Here is a 21,816-nt window from a genome sequence, read left to right as displayed (position 1 = left end):
TAAGTTGAACGAAACGGAGTCTGACTCGCGTCGGTAAACTAAACCTATTATGGTGAGGGTCTCACAACATCATCAGTAATATTCTGGAGACGAATTGTGTGAAACTCACCCGCAAGTAGCATCTAAACTCGGAATTTAATACAAAACAACAAAGAAAAAAACTATAAAACACCACTGGGAAGGCAAATTTCCACTCACAGTTATTTTGACTCACTTCTTGTTATCAATGCACGGGGGTCAGTTCACATTCCAACACCCATGTTTGAAAATAAATTATAATTAGAGGAGTTTGTTAGTGAATCTGAAACACGTTTCTATTTAAAACCAGATGTCTCTTTGGTCTCATTGTGTCTTAATCGTAAATAAACTGGAAAACCTCACCAAAAACAAGTAATACACAAAAGCAACAGAACATGAGATGCACAAGGAAAACACACTACTCAAGACATATTTTCACATATAAAATGCTTTTTACTATGCTTCAACATTAAACATGAACATACTAACTCATTCTGTGCCATAGACCTATTCTCACGTCATTTACTTTTTTTTGCAAATCTTACCTCCTTCTCAGAAAGCTTTTTGAGTAATTATAGGATTTTTTTAACCTCGATTTATAGCTAAATTATACTCTCATGACATGAAAATATTAATAGTTTAACCTAACTGTCAGAAAATGTTATTCCCCCCAATTTATGTGATATTTTTCTTAAATTTATAACTAATTTCGCTTCTTTTTTTTCTGGGGAGAAAATCTCACTTCATTGTCAGAAAATGGCGCCTATTTAAAAAAAAAAAAAATGTTATGATTTTTTTACTGACATTTATAACTTTATACTAAACAGTTTTTGTTTTTTTCCAGACCTTTTTACTTCAATTGGTGACAAAGTTCTACTTCGGAAATGGCAAACTTGTCTCTTAGCATTTAATAAAAAATCTTGAGTGTTGGCAAAAACAAACTACAATGCCGTGAGAATACATCTATGGCACTGAATGAGTTAGTCATTACCGAGATGCTGTAAGCTTTGCCTTGTGAGTTGTGAAAACACTGACTTAGGACTTGGAACAGGATGCAACATGTTACACAGAAGAACAGACATCTTTCAGCTAATACAGCACTGGAATCATAAAAGGCATAAAACACAAAAAGAAAACTCGCAATTGGCGGGTGCAGGTGAACATTATTTTGTCACGTTGTGGGCATTAACAGCATTAACCACGCTGGGGCTTTCCCTGATCTTCACCTCGCGGTTCATCTGGCACCATGTGCACGGGTAACACCACATGAACTTGCAGCAATCGTCACAGCAAGAACCCTGCCGGAACCACAAACCCGTCTTTAGAGTCAAAAAGATGTGCATTTCAACAATGTCTTCAAAGAAATAGAAATCAAATCAATAAACTCCTTCAATGCCATGGCGAATAAAAAAGTTTTCAGAAGCACTGTCACTGAGTGCATCCACACACTGAGAAGCCCAGATTTCTAGTGTTGCTTCCTGTATCCAGCGATTGAAGTGTGTAGGCGGCCCCATATGGCGAGTATAGCGTAGTGAAGCAGTGTGGTGCAAAGATATAGATAATTACAGACAGTTAACGCTTCAAAAGCTTATTTCTTTTTAAAAATGATGACAAAAGTTCCTTTGTGGTGGATAGGGATAACGTTTTGTGCACGTCTGCAGAAACATGATCTCCATGGTGACCAAAATCGTGCGATTAGGTTAGAGCTGCACAATTAACTAAAATCTAAGTGGAATGATGCAGTCGCCATGGTGTTATCTTTCAAGCTACAGTAAGATTAAGCAAACCCAAATTAAACCCAAGCAGCCCCAAAAATTATAGCGTTTTTAAAACTCTCTCACCCCTAATAAAGAACACTATGAGCTTAGATATAATAAAACTGCAAAACAAAAAATAAACTAAAGGAAAAATAAACTAAAATGTGAAGATTGCAGTGTCGGAAATACTCCACCGCCTTGAAATGGTTCTGTCCATTTCTTGATTCCTAGCAATGCGCTGGAGCTAGGGTGCAGTTGACACTGGGACAAATCAGGTTTTCCACGACAAAACCTCTGATTAAAAATATTCCACTATTGCCAAATATGTTTTTTTTAAATGCTACACAAAATAAGATCTAAAAACCTCATTAAAAAATAAACGTCAAACTAAAAATGAATTAATATTAATAAGAATATGTGCATCCGTTATTTCATGGGCTTTACTTACATTAAAGGGACAATGTGTATTACTTGACCACTTGATGTTGCTGTATTGTGTAGTGCAACCAAAACGAGTGCAAGGAAGAATACAAACTATGGGAAGCCAAGGTGACCAAAATGCGCAATTTTACCTCTCATTTTCTTGCCCAGCCTTATTGAGGTTTTTAGTAACCCTTACCAGCAAGATGGCTGACCATCAGCTCGTGTTATGTAAAACAAATGCAAATTTCTCAAAGTGTTTTTAAAAAATGCACGTTTATATCGTAGATTGTGTATTTTGGATTCTTTTTTTAAATCAATATTGTTCTTTTTAATGAAACATTTTTTTCTGGCGCAGTTGCCATGCCGCCCAGTTCGTCCCAGCCGAGTGGCGCCGGATTCTGGCGCGGTTGCCTTGGCGCCCAGTTGGCCCCGCCCATGGACACTGGCTGAGGCGCATTGACTGATTGCTTTTTAGAGTACTTAAACGCGTTCCTTTGAACTGTGCAATACAGGTCCAAAAAACAGCAAACAGCAGTTATTCAAAAATCGTGCAGCCCTAGATCACGTCACCGGAAACTCCGGGCAGTGCAAAGTTCATGAAAATTTCATGCATAAGTTCAGTGTTCTTGCAATAAACGGTTATTTTGGAAATAAAGTGTGTTTATGCAAAGCATTCTTTGGATATCGAATGTATTACAAATTGGAACTGAGCCGCACACACGCTAAACTGCCCTGCCGTGCTGCCAAAGATTAAAATAATCAACATAAATTGAGGTGAAAATTTCAAGCATGCATGTTTTGGAGAATGTGGGAGGATAGCGAAGTGCCTGGAGGAAACCCACGCAGGCAAGGGGAGAACACGCAACTCCGCAGGGGGAGGCCGGTAGCTGGAATTGAACCCTGAACCTCTAAATTGTGGGTCCCACACGCTGAGCACTCTTCCGCCGTGCTGCCCTATTTCAAGCCAATTATGTTTGAAAAATTTATATATTTCAGTTGAGTGCTATATACAATTGCTATTATTTGATCCTTAAGTATTTTTAGCCCACTTTTGCTAAAATAGAAACTATCGACTACTAATGAAGCCTGAATAATACCGATTTCTTTGATTTAATGCTTGTTATGAGGATTTTTCGGGAAAGGAACTTTGTCTTTTCTGCCTGTTGAATATTCAATGAAAGAAATCTAAGATAAAAAGATCGCTGACAGCTATCAGAAAATATAGTTTTTAAAAATCTGATCGTATTGGAACATATTTGTTAGGTTTCCAGTAGGTTCAACTGCAGTTACCACACCATGGGTCACCAACCTTTTTTAAGCTAAGCACTACTTTTTGTTACTGGTTGGCATGAAGGGCTACCAGTTTGAATATGCATTTAAAACATGACAACTTACCATGTTCCTATGTTGATATAAGCAGAATTTGACTTTAAATATGTTTAGTCAATCACTATAAATTCATGCCAGTTGGAAATCAAATTTCCTGGTTAATCACAATGACCCATCACTGATGTAATTTTATCAGAACCTGTCCACGGGCTACTCATGTGGAGCGGTAAGATCTTGTGCACAGGACAGAACTCAAACTCGGCCCAATAGCTTACACTCTTTACAAACGTTCTCCGGCTTTTCTGCCAAATATTTCACCCTTTGCAGCTTATAATCTACAGAATTTGATTTTCTTTTCGGTGCCATTTTCTCCAGTTTCACTTTTCGTTTGCTGCACATCGCCGAGATGCGCACTTTGTGCAAAACCGTTCATTTAGGCGCTACGCTAGCAGTGCACACTTGATTTGAAGGACTCTGCCCCAAGTAAACCCCGAGCTGCGTAGTTCAACAGAAACACACAGTTCGGCGCTGAAGTACACGCAGCCGAAGTAAAGCTTCGTGCTTACTTTGGGGCAAATTAAAGTTCCGGGTTTATTTTGGGCTCGGTTATCAAATCAAGTTAATCCGTTAGGTTTGGGCAGGTTCGGGTTTATATACCCGCGACTCGGGTTGGGTCGGGCTCAATTTCTTTTTAGGCCCGATCTTACCTCTAAACTCAGGTGTTCTTGGGTGGATACCTGTTGCCCTCAGGCACCACATTAGAGACACTTGCACTAGACTATATGCACCGTTTTCAAAACTTTTAAAATTTGAGCACTCCGACCCTTGGGTTGTATTATTTTTTGGGCCCACTGTCCATTTGACTTTGACACCCCTGCGCTAGAGAGAGCATGCATTAGAATAAAAAATATGAAATATAAAAAAATAATTAACCATTTATTCTTATTAGAATAAATATATGAATATATAAATAACTTCATGAGCTCTTCCTGGGGAGTGGGTAGTTTTCTTACCGCGATACCGTGGTTCTTCCGAACGGAGGAGCGGAGCATGCAGGACACAATGCAGCAAAAGTCAAGAAGTGGCATGGCGCAGCACCAACCGTGCTTTGCGGCCGTCTGGCACTGCATGCAAGGGAAGCACCAGATGCCGCAGCAACCTGACAACCACATAAAATGGACCACATTTAGGTCACGGGTAAACATTACTTACATAAACTAATTCAACACTGGTTACCAGTGTACGCGAGTGAAAAAAAAAGGAAATAGTAACCGTTACTAGTTCATTTAAAAATAAATGGCCTTACCGTCCAGATTACTGACACTCAAAAGTAGCGCGTTACTCTGAATCTAAATGTCCAGTTGAAGATTACTGTATACACCCACATTGAAGCAGATCCCCTAACTCATTAAAATAGCCATATAATGAAAGAAAATGTGCACACCAAGTGGAGAATCCTTTATATTTCTTGGCTTGTGCAATCTTGATGTAGGAGAAATTAGAAGATAAATGTGCCTTTTAAACTATATACCCAATATATACTTTTATACTCTTACTTTTATATTCTTATATCTTAAAGGTTTATATTTTTACCGTACTCAAAGATTCTGTTTTTTCATTTTTTTCGCAAACACCTCTCAGTTCAGGAGAATAAGTTCTCCGGCACCAAGGGATGTGCCTCGGATTAAAAAGCTACAACTTGAAAGCCACTATGAGGCCTGCTAGCTAGCTAATGAAGATGACCTTGACACTCCCAAATTTCAAGCCTAGAGCTTGTTTTTTTCTCAGTGATTTGCAATGTGTTTACAAAGTTTCACAATCGCTGTTGCTTATTTATCATACTCGCACGCCATCTAGCAACCAACATTATACACTGCATTTAAATATGTGATTACTGTCTGAGCCAATCAGATTCCTTTCCTGTGTTCATGTAAACCAATCAGATGTGTAGTTTCCTTCTTGTGTTTTACAATAAAAAAGCTTCCTGAAAAAGAGGAGCAAGTCACGAACCAGGAAAGGAAATAGGAATGAGAACCCAATCGCGTACCGTTACTCACAGTTTATTGGGGAGAGGAAGAATGGTTGCGGAAGTAAATCAAACAGATCGGGCCAAAAATAAAACAGAATAAAAAACACGGGCAAAACGGAGATTCACAAGACTTGGCATATAACACAGAGTCTAGCAGGAGTTTCACAGACGCTCTCACGCCAGGCGACTCACAAGACCGCGTTTAAGTAGTCTGGCAGCAATCTGTCAACGCGTTTCAGCTGGTGTCAATGGGCGGGGCCAATTGGGCACTGTGGCAACCGTGACAGAACCTGGCGCCACACGGCGGGGACCAATTGGGTGCCATGGCAACCATGACAGACCATGTTCTTCCTTGAGTCGTTCCTGGAAAACGCACCTCCGATGGAAGGGGCTATTCCTGGAAGGGGGATTACCACATGTGAGGTCCTTTCTCAAGGTTTCTCTTTTCTCCTCACACTGAGGTTATTGAGTTTTCCTTGCCCGCATGCTGGTTTAAGATCAGGTAATTGTGTAATTTTGTAACTGTAATCCTGTGCAGTCCTTTGAGACATTTTTGTGATTAAGGGCTATATAAATAAATTTGACTTGACTTGACTATCAAAAGCGGTTGCTGTTCATCTTAGAAATTCCCCATTTAACTTAACTGACTTCAGCACATATTTAAGCAATAAACAAACTAAAGGCTAAATCATGCAAACAATTTCACTGGCACATTTCTTCTAAGTGTCACTGCTCCATTGAATCAGTCACTTCTCAAAGTGAAGCAAGGCACACCAGTGTCAATTGAACATGCGAGGCCAAAAGATTTTTATTCGCTGAAAAGCAGATAATAAGGGACTGAAAAGCCACAAACATGCGTGGGTTGATTCACTTTAGCAAAATTAATGATATCCAAATGTTCTCCATGTTATACAAGCTACAGCCTAATCATTAATTGTTCTCCATTGTGCATTGTTTTGATTTTTTTCAACTGTTCTTTTGAATGGGTCACACTGTGGCACTTGTATCCAGATGATGTCATCATCATTTTCCTTGTCATCAGGCTGCCAAGCACTTTGGTCGATAGACTTGCCCGGATATGCAGCCAGACGACTGGCAGTGCTGATATAGCCGTTGTTTGAAATGGTACTTTGTCTTCATCTTGCAGTGGGATGTTTTTACGATTTTTTTTTTTAATTTTTAAGAGGAAAACTGTAGCTTCTGTGATGGCACCGTAGCACCGTAGTGGGTTAAAGTAAAACGTACTCATTAAGGCAAAACCGTAGTACTTGGCAGGTATGGTAACACACTGTGTTGTAACGACAGTCGCGTTACAAAACATTATCAATAACGCGTTTGAGTACTCGTTAATGAGAAAACTAATTGCTTAACACTCCCGACACTGTTAATTACATGGCATCAAAATTTCAAACCAACATTAATTGATGTCTTAAAACATGCATAATGAGCTTAATTGTTAAACAAAACTGCACTTGACTTACAAGTGCTCATGTCGGTGCAACAGTCACAAAGACCAGTGCTCCAAGTAGACTGATTCATACGGCAGTTCACTACTTGGGTCACCACAACACTGGGCTGATTGATGGCTGACATATCCATATCTGGAAAAGATGAGGAAAAAGGTCTTAAACTTCATTATTTATCAATCAGTCAATTATGCATCATCTGTATTGACTAGCTTGGCTGGGATGGTAAGATACGTCTTTGCTGTTTTGGACTTCTTGAACAGTTGTAGTTATTGCCTATGTTTATAGCGGATTTTCAAATAATGAGCTGTGACTTTTTTGGCAAGCTTTCAACTGTGCAGCTTATGCAACGATGTGACTAATTTATGCAGTAAAGGTAAGAATGAGACACGTGGAATATATGTGTTGAGGAAGACGCAAGTTGAATGCAACTTTGTGCTTTTTGCACAAATAAAAATAGCATGAACAGAACCTTATCATGGAAAAGGTGTCCCTCGAAAGGGGAAGGCTAACTACCAAATTAGGCATAATTTTACCAGTCTGTTTATTTGTCAACGGAAATACTGTAGCCAACTCAACAGATTAGAAAAATTAAGGTCCAAAAAAGCAGAAATGTTTAAGGCGGATTCCTATTCATCTGTCTGCATTATTGTGTTTTGGAGTCAAAATTTTACACGTTTGGATTTAATGGATTGGCCTTTGAGGCAACGTAGCCATTTTTGTGGACATTCAAAGAAGTTAAAGACAGCCAGGGGACATAATGGTGAGTCACGGCGGCTTTGTAGATTTCGGGTAAAGTATCTATCTATCTATCTATCTATCTATCTTGTTTCAGACTGATCGTGATGTTTCTGTGATGAGTACATTTACGCTTTCTAATGATATGTGGCATGAAATACTGTCTTTTAGTGACTGGTGAAAATGTACAGACACAAATTTGTTGTTTAAAAAGTACGGCGGCCCACTGTTGGGCCAGCGGAACGTTAAGGAGTTAAGGTAGTCATTTTCAACCACTGTGCCGCAACACACTAGTGTGCTGTGAGAGATCGTCAGGTGTGCCGGGAGAAATTATCCAATGTCACTTTTTAAAATGTAAAATTTTATAAAACATTTATGAATCATTTTCTGCAAATATTGTGTCATTGTCAAGTGTCTGTGCTGTAAAAACTGGGGGTATTATAAATGATATTGTAATTAAACATACTGTTCAGTGTCATTTTTGGTTAGTGGTGTGCCGCAACATTTTTCCAATGTAAAAAACATGCCCTGGCTCAAAAAAGGTTGAAAAACACTGGGTTAAGGTTATTAACTCTGTTTACCGACTTTGTCATGATTTGCCCATTGCTCTCACGTGCGCTCACATTTCCTGATGGGTTCCCCTCCAATTTAAACATGTCTTTGTCATTCACTCCTGGTCAGGCCGTCTGCGAACCTCTGCGCATGCAAGGCAAGCCTTTTGACTCTGGCTCCCGTTTTGATCCCGACCTGTTACCTGTATCGATCCCCGATCCAAGCTCCGTTCTCCTGTCGCGGCTACCCGTATCCTGATTATGTTTCCTGTATCGATCCCCGATCCAAGCTCCGATCTTCTGTCCCGGCTACCTGTTTCCTGTATCGATCCCCGATCCAAGCTCCGTTCTCCTGTCCCAGCTACCCGTATCCTGATTCTGTTTCCTGTATCGATCCCCGATCCAAGCTATGTTCACCTGTCCCGGTTACCCATATCCTGATCCAGTTCCCTGTATCGATCCCCGATCCCTGATTTCCCACTCGTCCCGGCTGCCCAACTTGTTTCAATCTCTGACGACGCTTCGTTCGCAAGGGCTTCCTGCTCCTCCTGCCCAGCGAGCACCAGATTGCTGTCTTTTTCCTCTCACCCTGACTTCCCCAATCCCTTAATAAAGCATTGTGTGAAATGTTACGCGTTTGGGTCAACTGCCTGTTCTGGTTCTGACAGTCTTTATTTATCAATATCTCATGTTTCAATGTAGGCACATGAGGCTTATAGTCAGGCACGGCTTATGTATGTACAACACGTCATTTCTTTTTAAAATGCACCGGGTGTGCCGTATATTCCGAATTTTATTATACTATTGTTTGTGTATTGTTATCCAATGCAACATCTATTACAGCCTAGTCGTCTTGGAAGGGGGCTTACCACTTGAGGAGCCCCTTCTGAAGGTTTATTTTTTTTATGCAGAAGTTTTTGAGTTTCCCTCGCCCGTATGCAGGTTTTGATCAGGGGATATTGTAATTGTGGCCAGAGCAAACTTTGAGACTTTTTGTAACAAAAGGTTATACAAAAAATGTGACTTGAATGTGAGACCAGTCAACCCAACTGAAGTGGAATGTGAAAGAATCGCAGTCGAGTTGCAGAAACTTCAAGATCTGTTTTGTTGAACCATGGTGCACTCACATATCTATACTAAGTTTTATGTATCACAACACCCCAAAATTGCAGTTTGAATATGAAAAAAGTGCAGCAAAATTCGTTGAAGCCCCTTGCTACGTTTTAAATCACTAGGCTTCGGTGCCATGTAGTGACACATGAAGAAATAATTTTCTCTTCTTTAATTATACAGACGTTCCCCCTACTTACGACCATTCGACTTACGAAACACAGTAGACACGGACATTTTTTTCGGGATGTCGAAAAATATCCGGACATTACTTTAAGTTAGATTTTGTATTACAGGACATTATTAGTGTAGCGCTTCTTTCCGCTTCTACTGTTTTGTGGCGCTGAGAGAGGTCACCCGGCATCCACCCCGAAGAAGAAATCCGGCTTCCTCTTCCTAGTTAAATTCAAACATTCTATACTGTATCTCCAGCGCGCTAAGAACTCTGACATTTTTATTGTTTACTATTGCGTGCATCTATTCAATATGGTTGGTGTAAAGTGTAAGGAAGAGGCGAGCGGTTTCTGTTGAAATGAAAGTGGAATAAGGAAGCTTGATGCGGATGAGAAAATGGTTTGATCGCTTTTTTGTCGTCCACTTTTTACGAGAAGAAGGAAGTTGCCGAACTCTTTTCAAAAGGAAGTTAAACTTAACTTTATTCATCTTGATAGTCAAGTCATGTTCATTTGTAAAGCCCTTCATCACAACGAGTCTCAAAGGGCTGCACAAACCACAGAATGTCAACGCCTAATGTGTAGCTTAGTTTTTCAGCACTGTGCTTAATCATTCAGCCTGCTTTGTATCGTTATACAGCGTATTATTTTATTAAACGTTTATTTTTCAGCTTCAAAACCATACAGGTTACCTAAAGAAGCCTTAAACATACTTATAGAAACTTTAAAGATACATACCATACAAAATACATCACTGAAGAAACTTACGAACAAATTCAACTTAGGAACGATCGTACGTAAGTAGGGCAGTGTCTTTATCTTCAATGTAATGTTTTATTTCTTCTTTAATAGGTTTCAACTTTATTTAAAAAAATAAAAAATAAAAAATAAAAGTTCCCATGATCGTATCTTGATTATTCAAAGTAGGGGCGATTTTAGGTTCAGCGCTTTGGGGGTGCTGAGCACCAGGAGTGTCTGGCTGGTTAAAAATAACTTAAATAATAAAGTGATTTAGTATCATGCAACACCGTTCATGAGTGTCACTTCCCATTAATGAACATCACATTACAGGTTGTGGTTACCAGAAACACTATTATTCATTCAATTGCATTTGATTCAATGCAGCTAAAACGAGGACTAACATATCTTGATGATAACAGTAATGAAAGATCAAGTCAAGTCACATTTATTTAAATAGCCCTTAATCACAAAAATGTCTCAAAGGACTGCACAGGATAACAATTACACAATTACCTGATCTTAAACCAACAAAAATAAAAATAAAACAAAAATAAATGTGAATAGTAAATGGTCTGCATTCACACTTACCCATTAGTTGTTCAACATAACCACTGTATAAATACTCTCACTGTATTACAACAGTCTCCATAGACTCCGCCGCTATGTCGCAAGTGACACTAGCCGAGCTGAAGAAAAAGGAGCTGTGCTAGGAATCAAATCGACTGAACCATTTCAAGGCAGTGGAGTATTTCTGATGATGTATTCTTCACGTTATAGTTTTTCTTTCACATTAGTGGTTTTTATTATATTTAAGCCTATCCTATCCTTTATAGTGAAAAGAGTATTAGAAATGCTATAATTTTGGGGGGAACATGAGCACACCCAAAAACGGGCTAACGGGAGGTTGAAAAAAAAAAAATTCTAAGTATATAAAAAAATGACTTAACCAAGAGGCAACAATTCATAACACCTTTAAATATACATGTAATTTAAATTCAAAGTGGCCCTTTATACTACAAATGATACGTATTTTATCCTTTACAATATGCAGACAGAAGCATGTGTGAGAGTAGCATTTTGACTAAGCTAGGCTAGCTGGCGCGAAGCTAATAGGCATCAATTAACTATATGTTGATGATTAGAACAAAACGAAACACTTTCTGATACGAAAAGATGCATGTTTTTTTCCACATAAACAACATATTAAACAGTAAAATAATCAATAATTATGTAAAGATGTAAGTTTAAAGACGTTTTAACGATGCTAGGCTAGCTCGCGCGTATCCAACAGGCCTTCATTGAAAAAAATGTCAAAAATTAAAATAAAAATGAGTACAACGACAATAAAGTTTAGCATAAAATTATTTGTGTTATTAAAAAAAAAGATGTGCAAGTTCATAATGTGCAAAAGGACATATAACATCGGATGGTGCCCATAATTAGCAGGTAGTAATACATTAGTGAGAGTCGGTCGTTATTCTCTACAAATGAATAAACAATTCCTGCAACTTAGTAATTAATAGATATATTATAATAGATATATTATAATAAATCGTCCAGGTTGTAATAACTATTTAAAATGAGTCCTTACCTTTATTCCGGTGAGTTCTTTTGGTAGAGAGAAGAGAGTTCTTCAAATTGACACCGCCCTATTAGGAGTTTCAGACCGAATGAAGCATACATGTCTCATGAAATCGTCACAAATGGCTACTGTAATCTAAAATAAAATGAATGACATTCATGTTTGTGTACTTTACAATAGTAATATTTTGATATCGTAACTTGTACATAAAAAATACAACCACTGTCAATTATGTATTTCTTTGCCATAAATATCCCATCGTTTTTCATGCTTATACTCAAAATTCATACTCCCCTATTCACTATGCATGTTTTATCATTTTGGTTCACATTTTCTTAGTCCATTTACAGTAATATTTAAATTGTATATATATATATATATATATATATATATATATATATATATATATTAAGTCTAGATGTTTATTTTAGAGCGTGTATTCAGACATTGCCACGTCACTTAAATAAATATATTTTTAGCATATTATGATTTAAATAAATTTATCAAAAGAGTGAAATGTGAATTTCCCTTCGGGGATGAATAAAGTATCTATTATTGAAATTTGGTCCCTGGCCTTGAATGTAGCCTTTTAAATGCGTTACCTCTTCTGTCGACCCTTTAAACCAGATTCAAACGTGCACGTTTGGAATTGTACAGTTTTATTGATATTTGTCAAATGTACAGAGGGGAAATCCACTGTGCCTAACATGGTTTCAAATATCACAAAAAATAAAAACAGATTGAAACGGAACAGAATACAGGTATTGAAAAAAAAAAACCTTGCAAGCTTTAATGAGTTAGTAATTGAAAAACAACAACAAAAATACTCACACTGAGAAATGTAAAGCTTGGAAAAAAGTGCTTTTTACAATAGGTAAAATAAGACCTTTGATTTGATGCTTACAAGGACAAAGGTCAGTAATCCCAGACTAAAAGTTGTAAATGTACCAGTTGGGCTTGAATAAAATGAGCCCCCGCCTGCATGTACATGTACACTAGAAGTGGGGAAAGTACGCAAATACAAAGGTATGATATTGACGCCTGACAAAACAACTTTCAGTATATTTTTGGATGTCATGTGGTATACCTTGTCGGGAATTTTTCGACCCCCAAAGATGAGGGCGCAACCCAAAGATTACGTATACCAGGGATCAGTAAAATAAAGTAAACTTCTATTTTTTTTTTCGCTAACTGTAGTTTTTAAGTTTTATCCTTTATCATTCAACCTACTTGAGTAGTTTACATATTCTAGTCAAGGATGACAAGTGACATTTTCTAAGCATATTTATTCTCAAAAAATGTTTTGAATGTTTGGAATTCAATGTGTTAATTGTTTTATTTTAACATTTGAGTGTATGCAGTTATACACCTAAACCAACTCACCACACTTTACAAACTCCACTCGGAGCCTCAATTGTCGACTTGTTAGAAATGAATAAAAAAATAAATACAAAATAAAAGTTTTAGCAGTGCATGAGCAATAGAATTAGACTGCATCAGATCAAACTACTAGGCCAGGGGTGGCGAACACGCGGCTCTAGAGCCACATGCGGCTCTTTGCCTCATCATATTTTCTATTTAATGTGGCTCTTTGCCCCGTTTCATGTTTAGTTTTTGTTCCCCTATTAAAACACATTGAATCCATCAGAGTTAATAACAAATAATAAATAATATTGTCAAATTAATTGGCAGATTTGTTGTTTTTATGCTGCTCCGGACACATAACTGACTGCCAATCATCTGTGTAGGTTACGTCTAATGCCGGTCAGTGCGTGATGTGGCTCTTTGACTCGCACAGTTAAAAATCTCAGCTCTTTGTGTCAAACTTGTTCGCCACCCCCGTACTAGGCTTAGCCTACTATAGGTGAGAGTATATCGTTTACTGCTCTCTTGTGGCCAGCGATAGCATTTGATTTAGATTTATTTCAAAAAATAATAACCTTTGATAGAGATGACCGTAAGACTCTTCTTTTTTTCACATACTGGTTTAAATCCTCCAAAGGGCCGGTTCCAGCCCGTGTATGTTTGACATGCCTGAGGTAAAGTCAACGAGCACTACAGCGAGATCATTAATGAAGCAAAACGTGTGATGCATAATTGACAGAGAATTTCATTTCAGGTTCGTGCGTCAATTACTAGCAGACGATGCCTTTTCACTGTGGATAGCCGTTGCTCCCCATTTTTCTGGTTTCAGTGCACGAGCTCCAGCTGGCCGGTAGAAAAGGGCAGGACGCCACTGACATAGTAAGCAATGCCCAAAGAGAGCAGGGCGATGACCACTAGAAGAAGCAGGACCCTCCAGAAGCCAAGGTCCTCCACAAACTCCTGCCAGGTGGTGCGGAAGCTGGACAGCACGCCCTCGCTGCTTTGCAGGTTGGGGTTGAGCAGAGAGTGGCTCTCCATGGCGCTTAACACACACCAATGAACACGTTATTACATTCGAGGGCGAAATTGCTCATGAAATGAATTACCTTGATTGTCATTGATAACAACGTAGTAAATGAATGTTGTTTGCAACGAAATTTAGACATTTAGACTGAAAAGAAAAATAATTTGACTAAAGAATGTCAGGATAAAGAGGCAAAAATATTTACAGAGTAGTGCTTGATCTGATCCAAGTAACAGGGTTTGTACGAGTGCTTGAAAATGCTTGAATCTCAATGTTGTTTTCAAGGTAATAAAAGGGCACGCCATTATGGATAAAGTCCTTTAAAATGCTAGAAATTGTTGCCAAGACACTGCTCTCTGGTGGCTTTGTCATTGCATTTCTTCCCTCATGATTCACTGGCATTAGTTTGTATGGCATTGTCATATGAAGAGTCATTACCCCCTATGAGTCGCGCCCAAGAGGACAGGTGCATGCTACACCTAAACCAGGGCACTATAAAATGTGTATTAGTGCAAGCATGAATTATGGACATTTATTATGGGCCGTGCAAAAATTAAAGGTAGCTTTTCCAAGTAATAAATTAAAATGGGAAGAACTTCATGCAACTGAAAATGTAAGCTACATACAGTGTTATTCACTGGGGGTTCCAGAACCTAATCGTACATTCACAGTTTCGGGACCAAAAACATTGTAATTTTTACCCAAGACCTACATGGGGAGAGATTCACCTCAAAAATATTACTTGTATTGTTCCGATTCCACAAATGAATTTCCGATTCACTCAAGATCTAAGAATCATATGTCTTGATAAATGCACACATAATATTGAAAATTGCTTACTGAAATCACAGCTATATTGTGGATCTGCAAATATATGATTCACACTGAATTTCTTCCTTTAATGGTACTGAGGCCCCTCATTCAACGCGCTTCCATTATTGCTGGTTAACCCCTTCAACGATTTTTAAATGAATTGTCTTTGTCATTTATATCAACGTATCCTTTATTGTGGTCAGAGAAAGCACAGACTGCATGGGGCAGATTTTGTGTCCCTGCATTGGGTGGGCGTGACTGTTTACGTACGCGACTCTGATTGACTGACAGCATACACCAGCCTAACAGCCAGGGTTCCATGCACAGTCTGCGTCTCCGGTTCACAACAATCCGGGAAGGGCCGCTAGCTTTTACAGGGATCAGAATGGAGATTTTCATTTTCAGCTGAAATAGCCAGCGTCCAGGAATAAACCAGGGCGGAGCCCCCCCCCCCAAAAAACCTGGGTTTTAGGCAATTTACTTGTCCAAAACCATGCTTATATTTATCATTTAAGTAACATTTTTAGAAGATTAAAATAATTTGCCCACATAACTGATTTTTTTGTAAATACTGCAAGATAAGTTCAAATGCAGTTCAGTCCCTGCAGCTTGTGCGACAATGCGGCCAATTTTTCTAACGGCCGCCAGGGTGCGCCAGAGCAATAAAGGAAAGAGTGAGACAGTCGGATTTTGAATTTGTTTGCTACGCAAGAGAAAAAGTGAAAAAGTCGGAATGCCTTTGGGGTTCAAAAACAGCGGAAATCCGCGGATCCGCGGAAAATTCTGATCCCTGCTTTTAGGGGTTTGTTACATTGAAAAAAAAATCATCAAATAAATCTGACTTTAAGGAAGGTCAGAAGAGTGCAAAGAATTGCAGATCACCATCGGGATTATTATCGGGTTCCAGAAACGACTCGGGCGGCGTGTGGGAGAAGGCAAGAGAGGTGCTGCTGGTCCGGCCTACAACTAACGGCTAGATAGATAGAGAGATACTTTATTCATCCCCGTAGGGAAATTCACACATCCAGCAGTATCCTTGTGTTGAAAAATAAAATAATAAAATAAAAGATATAGAATACAAAAATACCCAATATAACGTGTTTTTATAGAGTATTTAAACAGTGCTACGGAAAATACACACTAATAAAAATAGGGTAATATGTAAATGTGGGGGTGGGGTTTAATGTGGGCTTTTACTGTCCCGGGTGGAGTTAGAGAGCCTCATGGCATGAGGAAGAAATGATCTCCTCAGTCTAGGCTAGGCTAACAACTCTATGCAAACCCTGTATCTTGCCATGGCCAGGTTCAACACTTGTGGGAAACCGCTACATTCGGGACGATTTTATTTTCATCATTCCGGAAATCGGTCTCCATCAAGGACACTCGATGCTAGTGCGCAGCTAGCTGACTAGTCTCCCAATTGCCTTCTTACACAGAAAGTAGAAGTCCTCCGATTGTGTTTTATTTTTGTATTATGACAATAAAAAAACATGGGTACCAGAGTTCCAATCTGTGTGGGGGCCGGCCAGGGCTGATAAAACCTGGACCACACAGGTGTTGAAATAAGTAAGTGCTTTTCGCCCGTACCGGACGCAGCGCGAGCTTCTAAAGAATGTCCTCCAATTTTGTTTAAATTTTCTATAATGACAATCAAACCATTCATTCAACTGCTATTATGTGTTGCGTGTTATTATTTGTCGATCAACAATTGTTTTGTTACAGTAATATACTCTCAGTCGGTAATGACATCATCTTGAGGTAAGTTTAACCCTATGGGGGCTTTGATGAGGGTGCGACTCTACTTTGCTGATTTTCACTTTTCGCGGGTGGTTTTGGTCCCCATAAACTGCGAAAACTGAGAGATCAATCTTCTTTTAAATTAAATGTATTTTTGCTGATTGGATGGACTTTGATCATCTGTTGATCTGATTGGTTGTTTTAAAAAAATCAATAAATACGCCGTTGCTACAGTTACTCAGTACTTGAGTCATTTTTTCACCAAGTACTTTTAACTTTGACTCAAGTAAGTATTTGGATGACTACTTTTACATCTGTTTGAGTAATATTATTCTGAAGAAAAAGTACTTTTACTTGATTACAATTTTTGGCTACTCTACCCACCTCTGATTGTCAGTCGAAAATGTCTGAACGGTCCAGGCCAAGTGCTTACCTCTCGCTGTCGGCCATTTGCATGGTTTCCAGTTTGGAGTGGGCTCCTCGGTTGAAGCCTTTCACCTCCTGCTCCTCAAGCCCCTCCAGCAAACGGATGGCGTCCTTGTTGACGCCGCGCCTCTTGGCCAGCACCAGCGGCGTGGAGCCGTTGTGGTTACTACAACAAGACGTGGAAAGGATACAGCTTTAATCTGCTTTTCTTTTTTTTTCCAAAATGGCTGGGCAATATTGAGGTACTTTCAAGTAAGGCTGCAACCAACGACTATTTTAACAGTCTATAGATACTGACTATTGAACCTGTTAGTCGAATAATTAGATAACTATTTTGTGAGGGGAATTTAGCACGAAGAAGTTTCTTTCCTTTTTTGTCTTTTTCTTCCTTTCTTCCTCTTTTTCTTTCTTTTAGACAGTCCATCGAAAATGCTCAAATGTTTCATTTTGGTTAATGATTTGGCTGTAATGCACATTTGAACCTGTTTTTTGAGATTGTACTATGAATATATTGTAATCTTTTTTAACTAACAAAAATATATTAAAATGAGCGAAAACCATTCACCGGTGGAAAAAAATAATCAAACTACGTTATAAATGTCCCCATTTTGAGAAATAAGAAATATATTAGTACAGAAAAACCATGTGAAAGATTTTTACTTTATTTGATTTATTTAAAAATTGTTATCACTGGAGAAGGCAAATATACTGAACATTGACATGCTTTTTTCCATAGATAATTTCCTCCAACATGGTCTTGCGGCACACGAGTTGAAAAACACTGATCTTGGCAATCTAATTATTCTAAAGATGTTGACCAAATTGAGAGATGCAGTGGTTAGCACATTCGCCTAACACGGTACCGATTCGAGACGGGGGGGAAACATTTGTTGGCCTGGTGAGGGATGGGTGCCACCAGGCTGTACTTGCCCAAGACACACCACAGGAAATGGTGCCCTGACGCCCCTACTGGTTAAGAAAAATGGGTACAAAGAAATATACATCTTTTAATGAACATAGTGCGGATTTGTCTTAGATGCAACCTTAGGCCTAAAAAAAACAAACAACTTGAGTCGCAGGGACGAGCCTGATGCAAACCTGAAATTTCATATTTTATTTGTGAGGACTCGGGAAGAAGAGAGATGATATGTGATAACAAATTAAACCGTGTCTTTAGTAACAAATATAAGGTAAACTAAACTATTAATATTTACATGTTTTATATTTCTGTGTCTACAATTTTCCATCACTACCAGATTTTTTTAAAGAGTTTATGGGAACATTTTAAGGTCGTCTGTTCTACCGTGGCATTTTAAAAGAGACAGAAGCAGAGAGACAAAGAGCCATGAGAGGTGTATAATAGACAGAGGCAGGAAGGAGTTCCCTCAACTTAAGTTACAAGAGTTTAGTATAGTGCGAGTTATTTTTGTAGTTTAGTATCCACAGATAGTTTTGCATTTCATAAAAATATATGATCCAGGCCAAAATGTATGTCAGGTTAGGCTCAGACTTAGGTTTAAGATCTTACCTGATTACCCGTTTACCTTTTAGGGACAGGCAACTAAATAAATTACAATCTAGTAAACATTTGTTTATCTTTGTAAACCAAGTACTCTGTCATTAGCAGTAGTAAAACAGTAAATCAAACAATTATTTGCATTTTGTGAAATACATTCAGTCAACTGCAAAGTCCGAAACAAAAGAACTTAACGGTTCTCAACAGTTTGAAATAAACAGTTTTAACAACTAACGTTTGTTTTTGGAATGCATTCATTTAATTTTAAATATGTTAATCAGGAGAAGTCTAGCATAATGCTTAAACTCGCTTTTATAGAAAAAATATACACACATACACATATATATATATATAAAAAATGTTATAGACATATGATGAAAACCACATTGGCTTGAATATTACTTGAATATTACCGAAGCGAAAGTCAGACTCTGCTTCATTCAACTGCCAACTTTGTCTTTAAATGTTCATGCATCACGGAGGTACTGCCATGTTATGCAAGGTCTACTTTGAAAGTATTTTTTTTATTTGCTGCATCCAGGCTAAAATTGCTCCAAAACCTTTGTTACGTGTACTTGTTGGCACCATCATTTCGGTATGTTTCGGTTCTAGAAAGATGTTATAGCGCATGAGCGACTCTCAGCAGAGACTATAAACATGTAAGATGCCTCACTCTGTTGGAAAAATAATGGTCTACAATATAAATAATTGTTGACCGTTCTAATATCGATTTTTGTTCACGATGTCGACTAATCATTCCAGCCCTACTTTCAAGCCAAGTCAACACCTCAAAAGGAATTCACTACTTACCAAATATCAATCTTCAGTCCATTGGACACCAAAAACTGTATGGTATCCACATGCCCGCAGAGGTGCAGGGCAGTGTTCCCCTGGTAATCCGTCGCCAACAAATCGGCGCCGAACTTGTGCAACAGGCGGCAAATGTCGACGTTTCCGCGTGCTGCTGCTAAGTGCAGCCCAGTGCGACCCCGGTTGTCCCGGATGTTGGGGTCACACCCGGTCTCCAGGAGCCGCTTGGCGAAGGGCAAGTCTCCATCGATACAGGACTGCAGCAGCGGCACGTTGGTCTGCGACGAATCGTTGATGAAGACATAGGACATGTCCGAGTGGGTGTCAGAAAATTCCAGCGTAACTGCGTTAGAAAGGAGACTTGTCAGTTCCTGATACTCATATATACCAAAAATAATGTTGAATTCAAATGTTTAAGATGTGACTTAAGTTTCTGTTGTTAACATACTAACGTCTGCATTCTTATCTTTCTAATTTGATTGAGCCCTAAGTTCTTGCTATACAAAAAATGCTGGTCTACTAGTGATTCCAAGAGCAAAGAAGAAATCTACAGGCTTGAGGGTGTTCGCAATTCAGGCTCAAAATGCTCTGCCTTCTGAGGTAAGATCAGAAACTTCAGTGGAAATGTAATTCTAGATTTAGGACATATTATACAGCTTATGATTTATGTTGACCTCATACACTAGTTGTTTGTCCTTCCTGGCGGGTGGCTCAGAGTGGCAGAATGACAAACCCATGAATGCCATCATTTTCTCAAATAACACACATTGCTGGAAATTGGGACTTTTTGCATAATTTCAGTTATACATATCTTTATTGTTGTTGTGTATTGTCTGTTGATGCCCCTGCAACATCCTTTAATCAATCATAATCAGCATATTTGGCGTAAGGAAAAAAAGATAATTAAGTTTAAATGGTGAATATGAGGCAGCACGGCGGTGCACTGCTTAGCGCGTGTGTGGCAAAGTTCTGGGGTTGTGAGATCAAATCTTCCAGTGTGGAGTTTGCATGTTCTCCCTGTGCTTGCGTGGGTTCCCTCTGGGCACTCCGGTTTCCGCCCACATTCCAAAAACATGCACGTCAGGTTAATTGGCCAGTCCAAATTGTCCCTAGGTGTGAATGAGCGAGTGAGTTGTCCGTCTCTGTGTGTCCTGTAACTGGCTGGCAACCAGTGCAGGGTGTCCCCTGCCCACTGCCATAGCTGGGATGGGCTCCAGCACCCCCGCGACCTTACTGCGGATAAGCGTGGCAGATAATGGATGGATGGTGAAGATGACATAGGTTTAAATTCAAATACGCTTTAATGAAAATCGTAATTGCAAAATGAGACGTGTTTTTTTTTAAATTTTCTGTGCTGGGGGGAACAACTATTTATATTTTGTATCATAATTTTATAAAATGATGCAAGTAAATGTTGAGAAGGAGCAAGATGTCAAAATTCCAGATGTGGGGGAAGCAGAAAAGCATCACTTGTTTTCAAAGCAAGTGGTATCATTGTGGCGTGCTTTCCCTAAAGGTCGAAATACTGAAATAATTAATAGACTGTTTAAGACATGTCATGAGAAATCAAACAGTACCAACTAAGCGTGACATCTTTAAACGCGAATGCAGCTTGTTTTGGGCGTTAGCTAATGTTAGCCTGCGAGCTAAACAGCTCAGACGGATGAGGAGGACTTTATATGCAGTTAATTAACAATATCATCAAAAGAAACGAGCATTTTGTGAGTAAAAATCAACATTTTGACTGATAGTTGAATGACATACCTGTTAATATGTCCCAAAACAGCCGTGGAAAACGTTATTAGCTCCCTAGCAGCTAACGTTACGTTGTGTTGTGGGGTTTTATTTTATGTTGTCGCGTTTTCCTGCCATCTAGCGGTTACGGAGGGAACGGCCAAAACAGAGCTCTCAACCCTTTTCAAGTCTTAAAGGGACACAGTGTGTTATTGAGCGCCTCCTAGTTTATATGCATCTCATCAGAAGAACAGTGTGTAACATTTGACCACTAGGTGCGACTCTAATGTGTAGTGCAACCAAAAACGAGTGCTAAAAAGCACAACGAAGACTACAAATCACAGCGACTCAATGTGACCAAAAGCGAGATGTTTCTTCTCAGTCATTTGACCAGTCTTTCACAAAGGAAAAAAAAGGAAAAAAAGAAAATATAAAGGAGGGAAGAAATAAAGAATAAAGAAAAGGGGAAAGAAT

The 21,816-nt window shown here is 38.9% G+C and overlaps 2 protein-coding genes and 1 long non-coding RNA gene across 3 annotated transcripts; 1 reads left to right on the top strand and 2 right to left on the bottom strand.

Annotated features, from left to right (window-relative positions):
- Positions 1 to 450: 450 nt before the first annotated feature.
- On the bottom strand, positions 451 to 12,095 carry LOC148356475 (placenta-specific gene 8 protein-like). Its single transcript, XM_088347559.1, has 4 exons — positions 11,927 to 12,095; positions 7,038 to 7,157; positions 4,541 to 4,686; positions 451 to 1,316 (listed from the first exon to the last, which is right to left on the bottom strand). The coding sequence occupies exons 2-4, from the start codon at positions 7,153 to 7,155 to the stop codon at positions 1,182 to 1,184; spliced, it is 399 nt and encodes a 132-aa protein (XP_088203685.1). The 5' UTR covers positions 7,156 to 7,157; positions 11,927 to 12,095; the 3' UTR covers positions 451 to 1,181.
- On the top strand, positions 6,662 to 8,943 carry LOC148356476 (uncharacterized). Its single transcript, XR_015852026.1, has 2 exons — positions 6,662 to 6,831; positions 8,442 to 8,943. It is a non-coding gene; the product is annotated as an uncharacterized LOC148356476 (long non-coding RNA).
- Positions 12,096 to 12,559: 464 nt separating the features above from the next.
- On the bottom strand, positions 12,560 to 21,521 carry LOC148356474 (ankyrin repeat domain-containing protein 46). The gene is made up of 4 exons (XM_088348200.1): positions 21,373 to 21,521; positions 19,609 to 19,951; positions 17,290 to 17,448; positions 12,560 to 14,324 (listed from the first exon to the last, which is right to left on the bottom strand). The coding sequence occupies exons 2-4, from the start codon at positions 19,917 to 19,919 to the stop codon at positions 14,108 to 14,110; spliced, it is 687 nt and encodes a 228-aa protein (XP_088204326.1). The 5' UTR covers positions 19,920 to 19,951; positions 21,373 to 21,521; the 3' UTR covers positions 12,560 to 14,107.
- Positions 21,522 to 21,816: the final 295 nt, after the last annotated feature.

The sequence above is a fragment of the Urocampus carinirostris genome, chromosome 11, assembly GCF_059441175.1.
Source record: "Urocampus carinirostris isolate Australia breed hairy pipefish chromosome 11, RoL_Ucar_1.0, whole genome shotgun sequence".
Taxonomy (NCBI): Eukaryota; Metazoa; Chordata; class Actinopteri; order Syngnathiformes; family Syngnathidae; genus Urocampus; species Urocampus carinirostris.
The sequence above is the reverse complement of the archived record's forward strand: the minus strand, read 5'-3'. Positions and strand labels throughout refer to the sequence as shown.

Excerpts from the sequence above, each read along its gene's own strand:
- LOC148356475 (XM_088347559.1), bottom strand. The coding sequence starts at position 7,155 with ATGGATATGTCAGCCATCAATCAGCCCAGTGTTGTGGTGACCCAAGTA. Across the intron at positions 4,687-7,037 it reads TTGCACCGACATGAGCACTT|GTTGCTGCGGCATCTGGTGC; the intron begins GTAAGTCAAGTG and ends TGTGGTTGTCAG. Across the intron at positions 1,317-4,540 it reads GGAAGAACCACGGTATCGCG|GGTTCTTGCTGTGACGATTG; the intron begins GTAAGAAAACTA and ends TGGTTCCGGCAG.
- LOC148356474 (XM_088348200.1), bottom strand. The coding sequence starts at position 19,919 with ATGTCCTATGTCTTCATCAACGATTCGTCGCAGACCAACGTGCCGCTG. Across the intron at positions 17,449-19,608 it reads GGACTGAAGATTGATATTTG|TAACCACAACGGCTCCACGC; the intron begins GTAAGTAGTGAA and ends GTCTTGTTGTAG. Across the intron at positions 14,325-17,289 it reads CAAATGGCCGACAGCGAGAG|CGCCATGGAGAGCCACTCTC; the intron begins GTAAGCACTTGG and ends GTGTGTGTTAAG.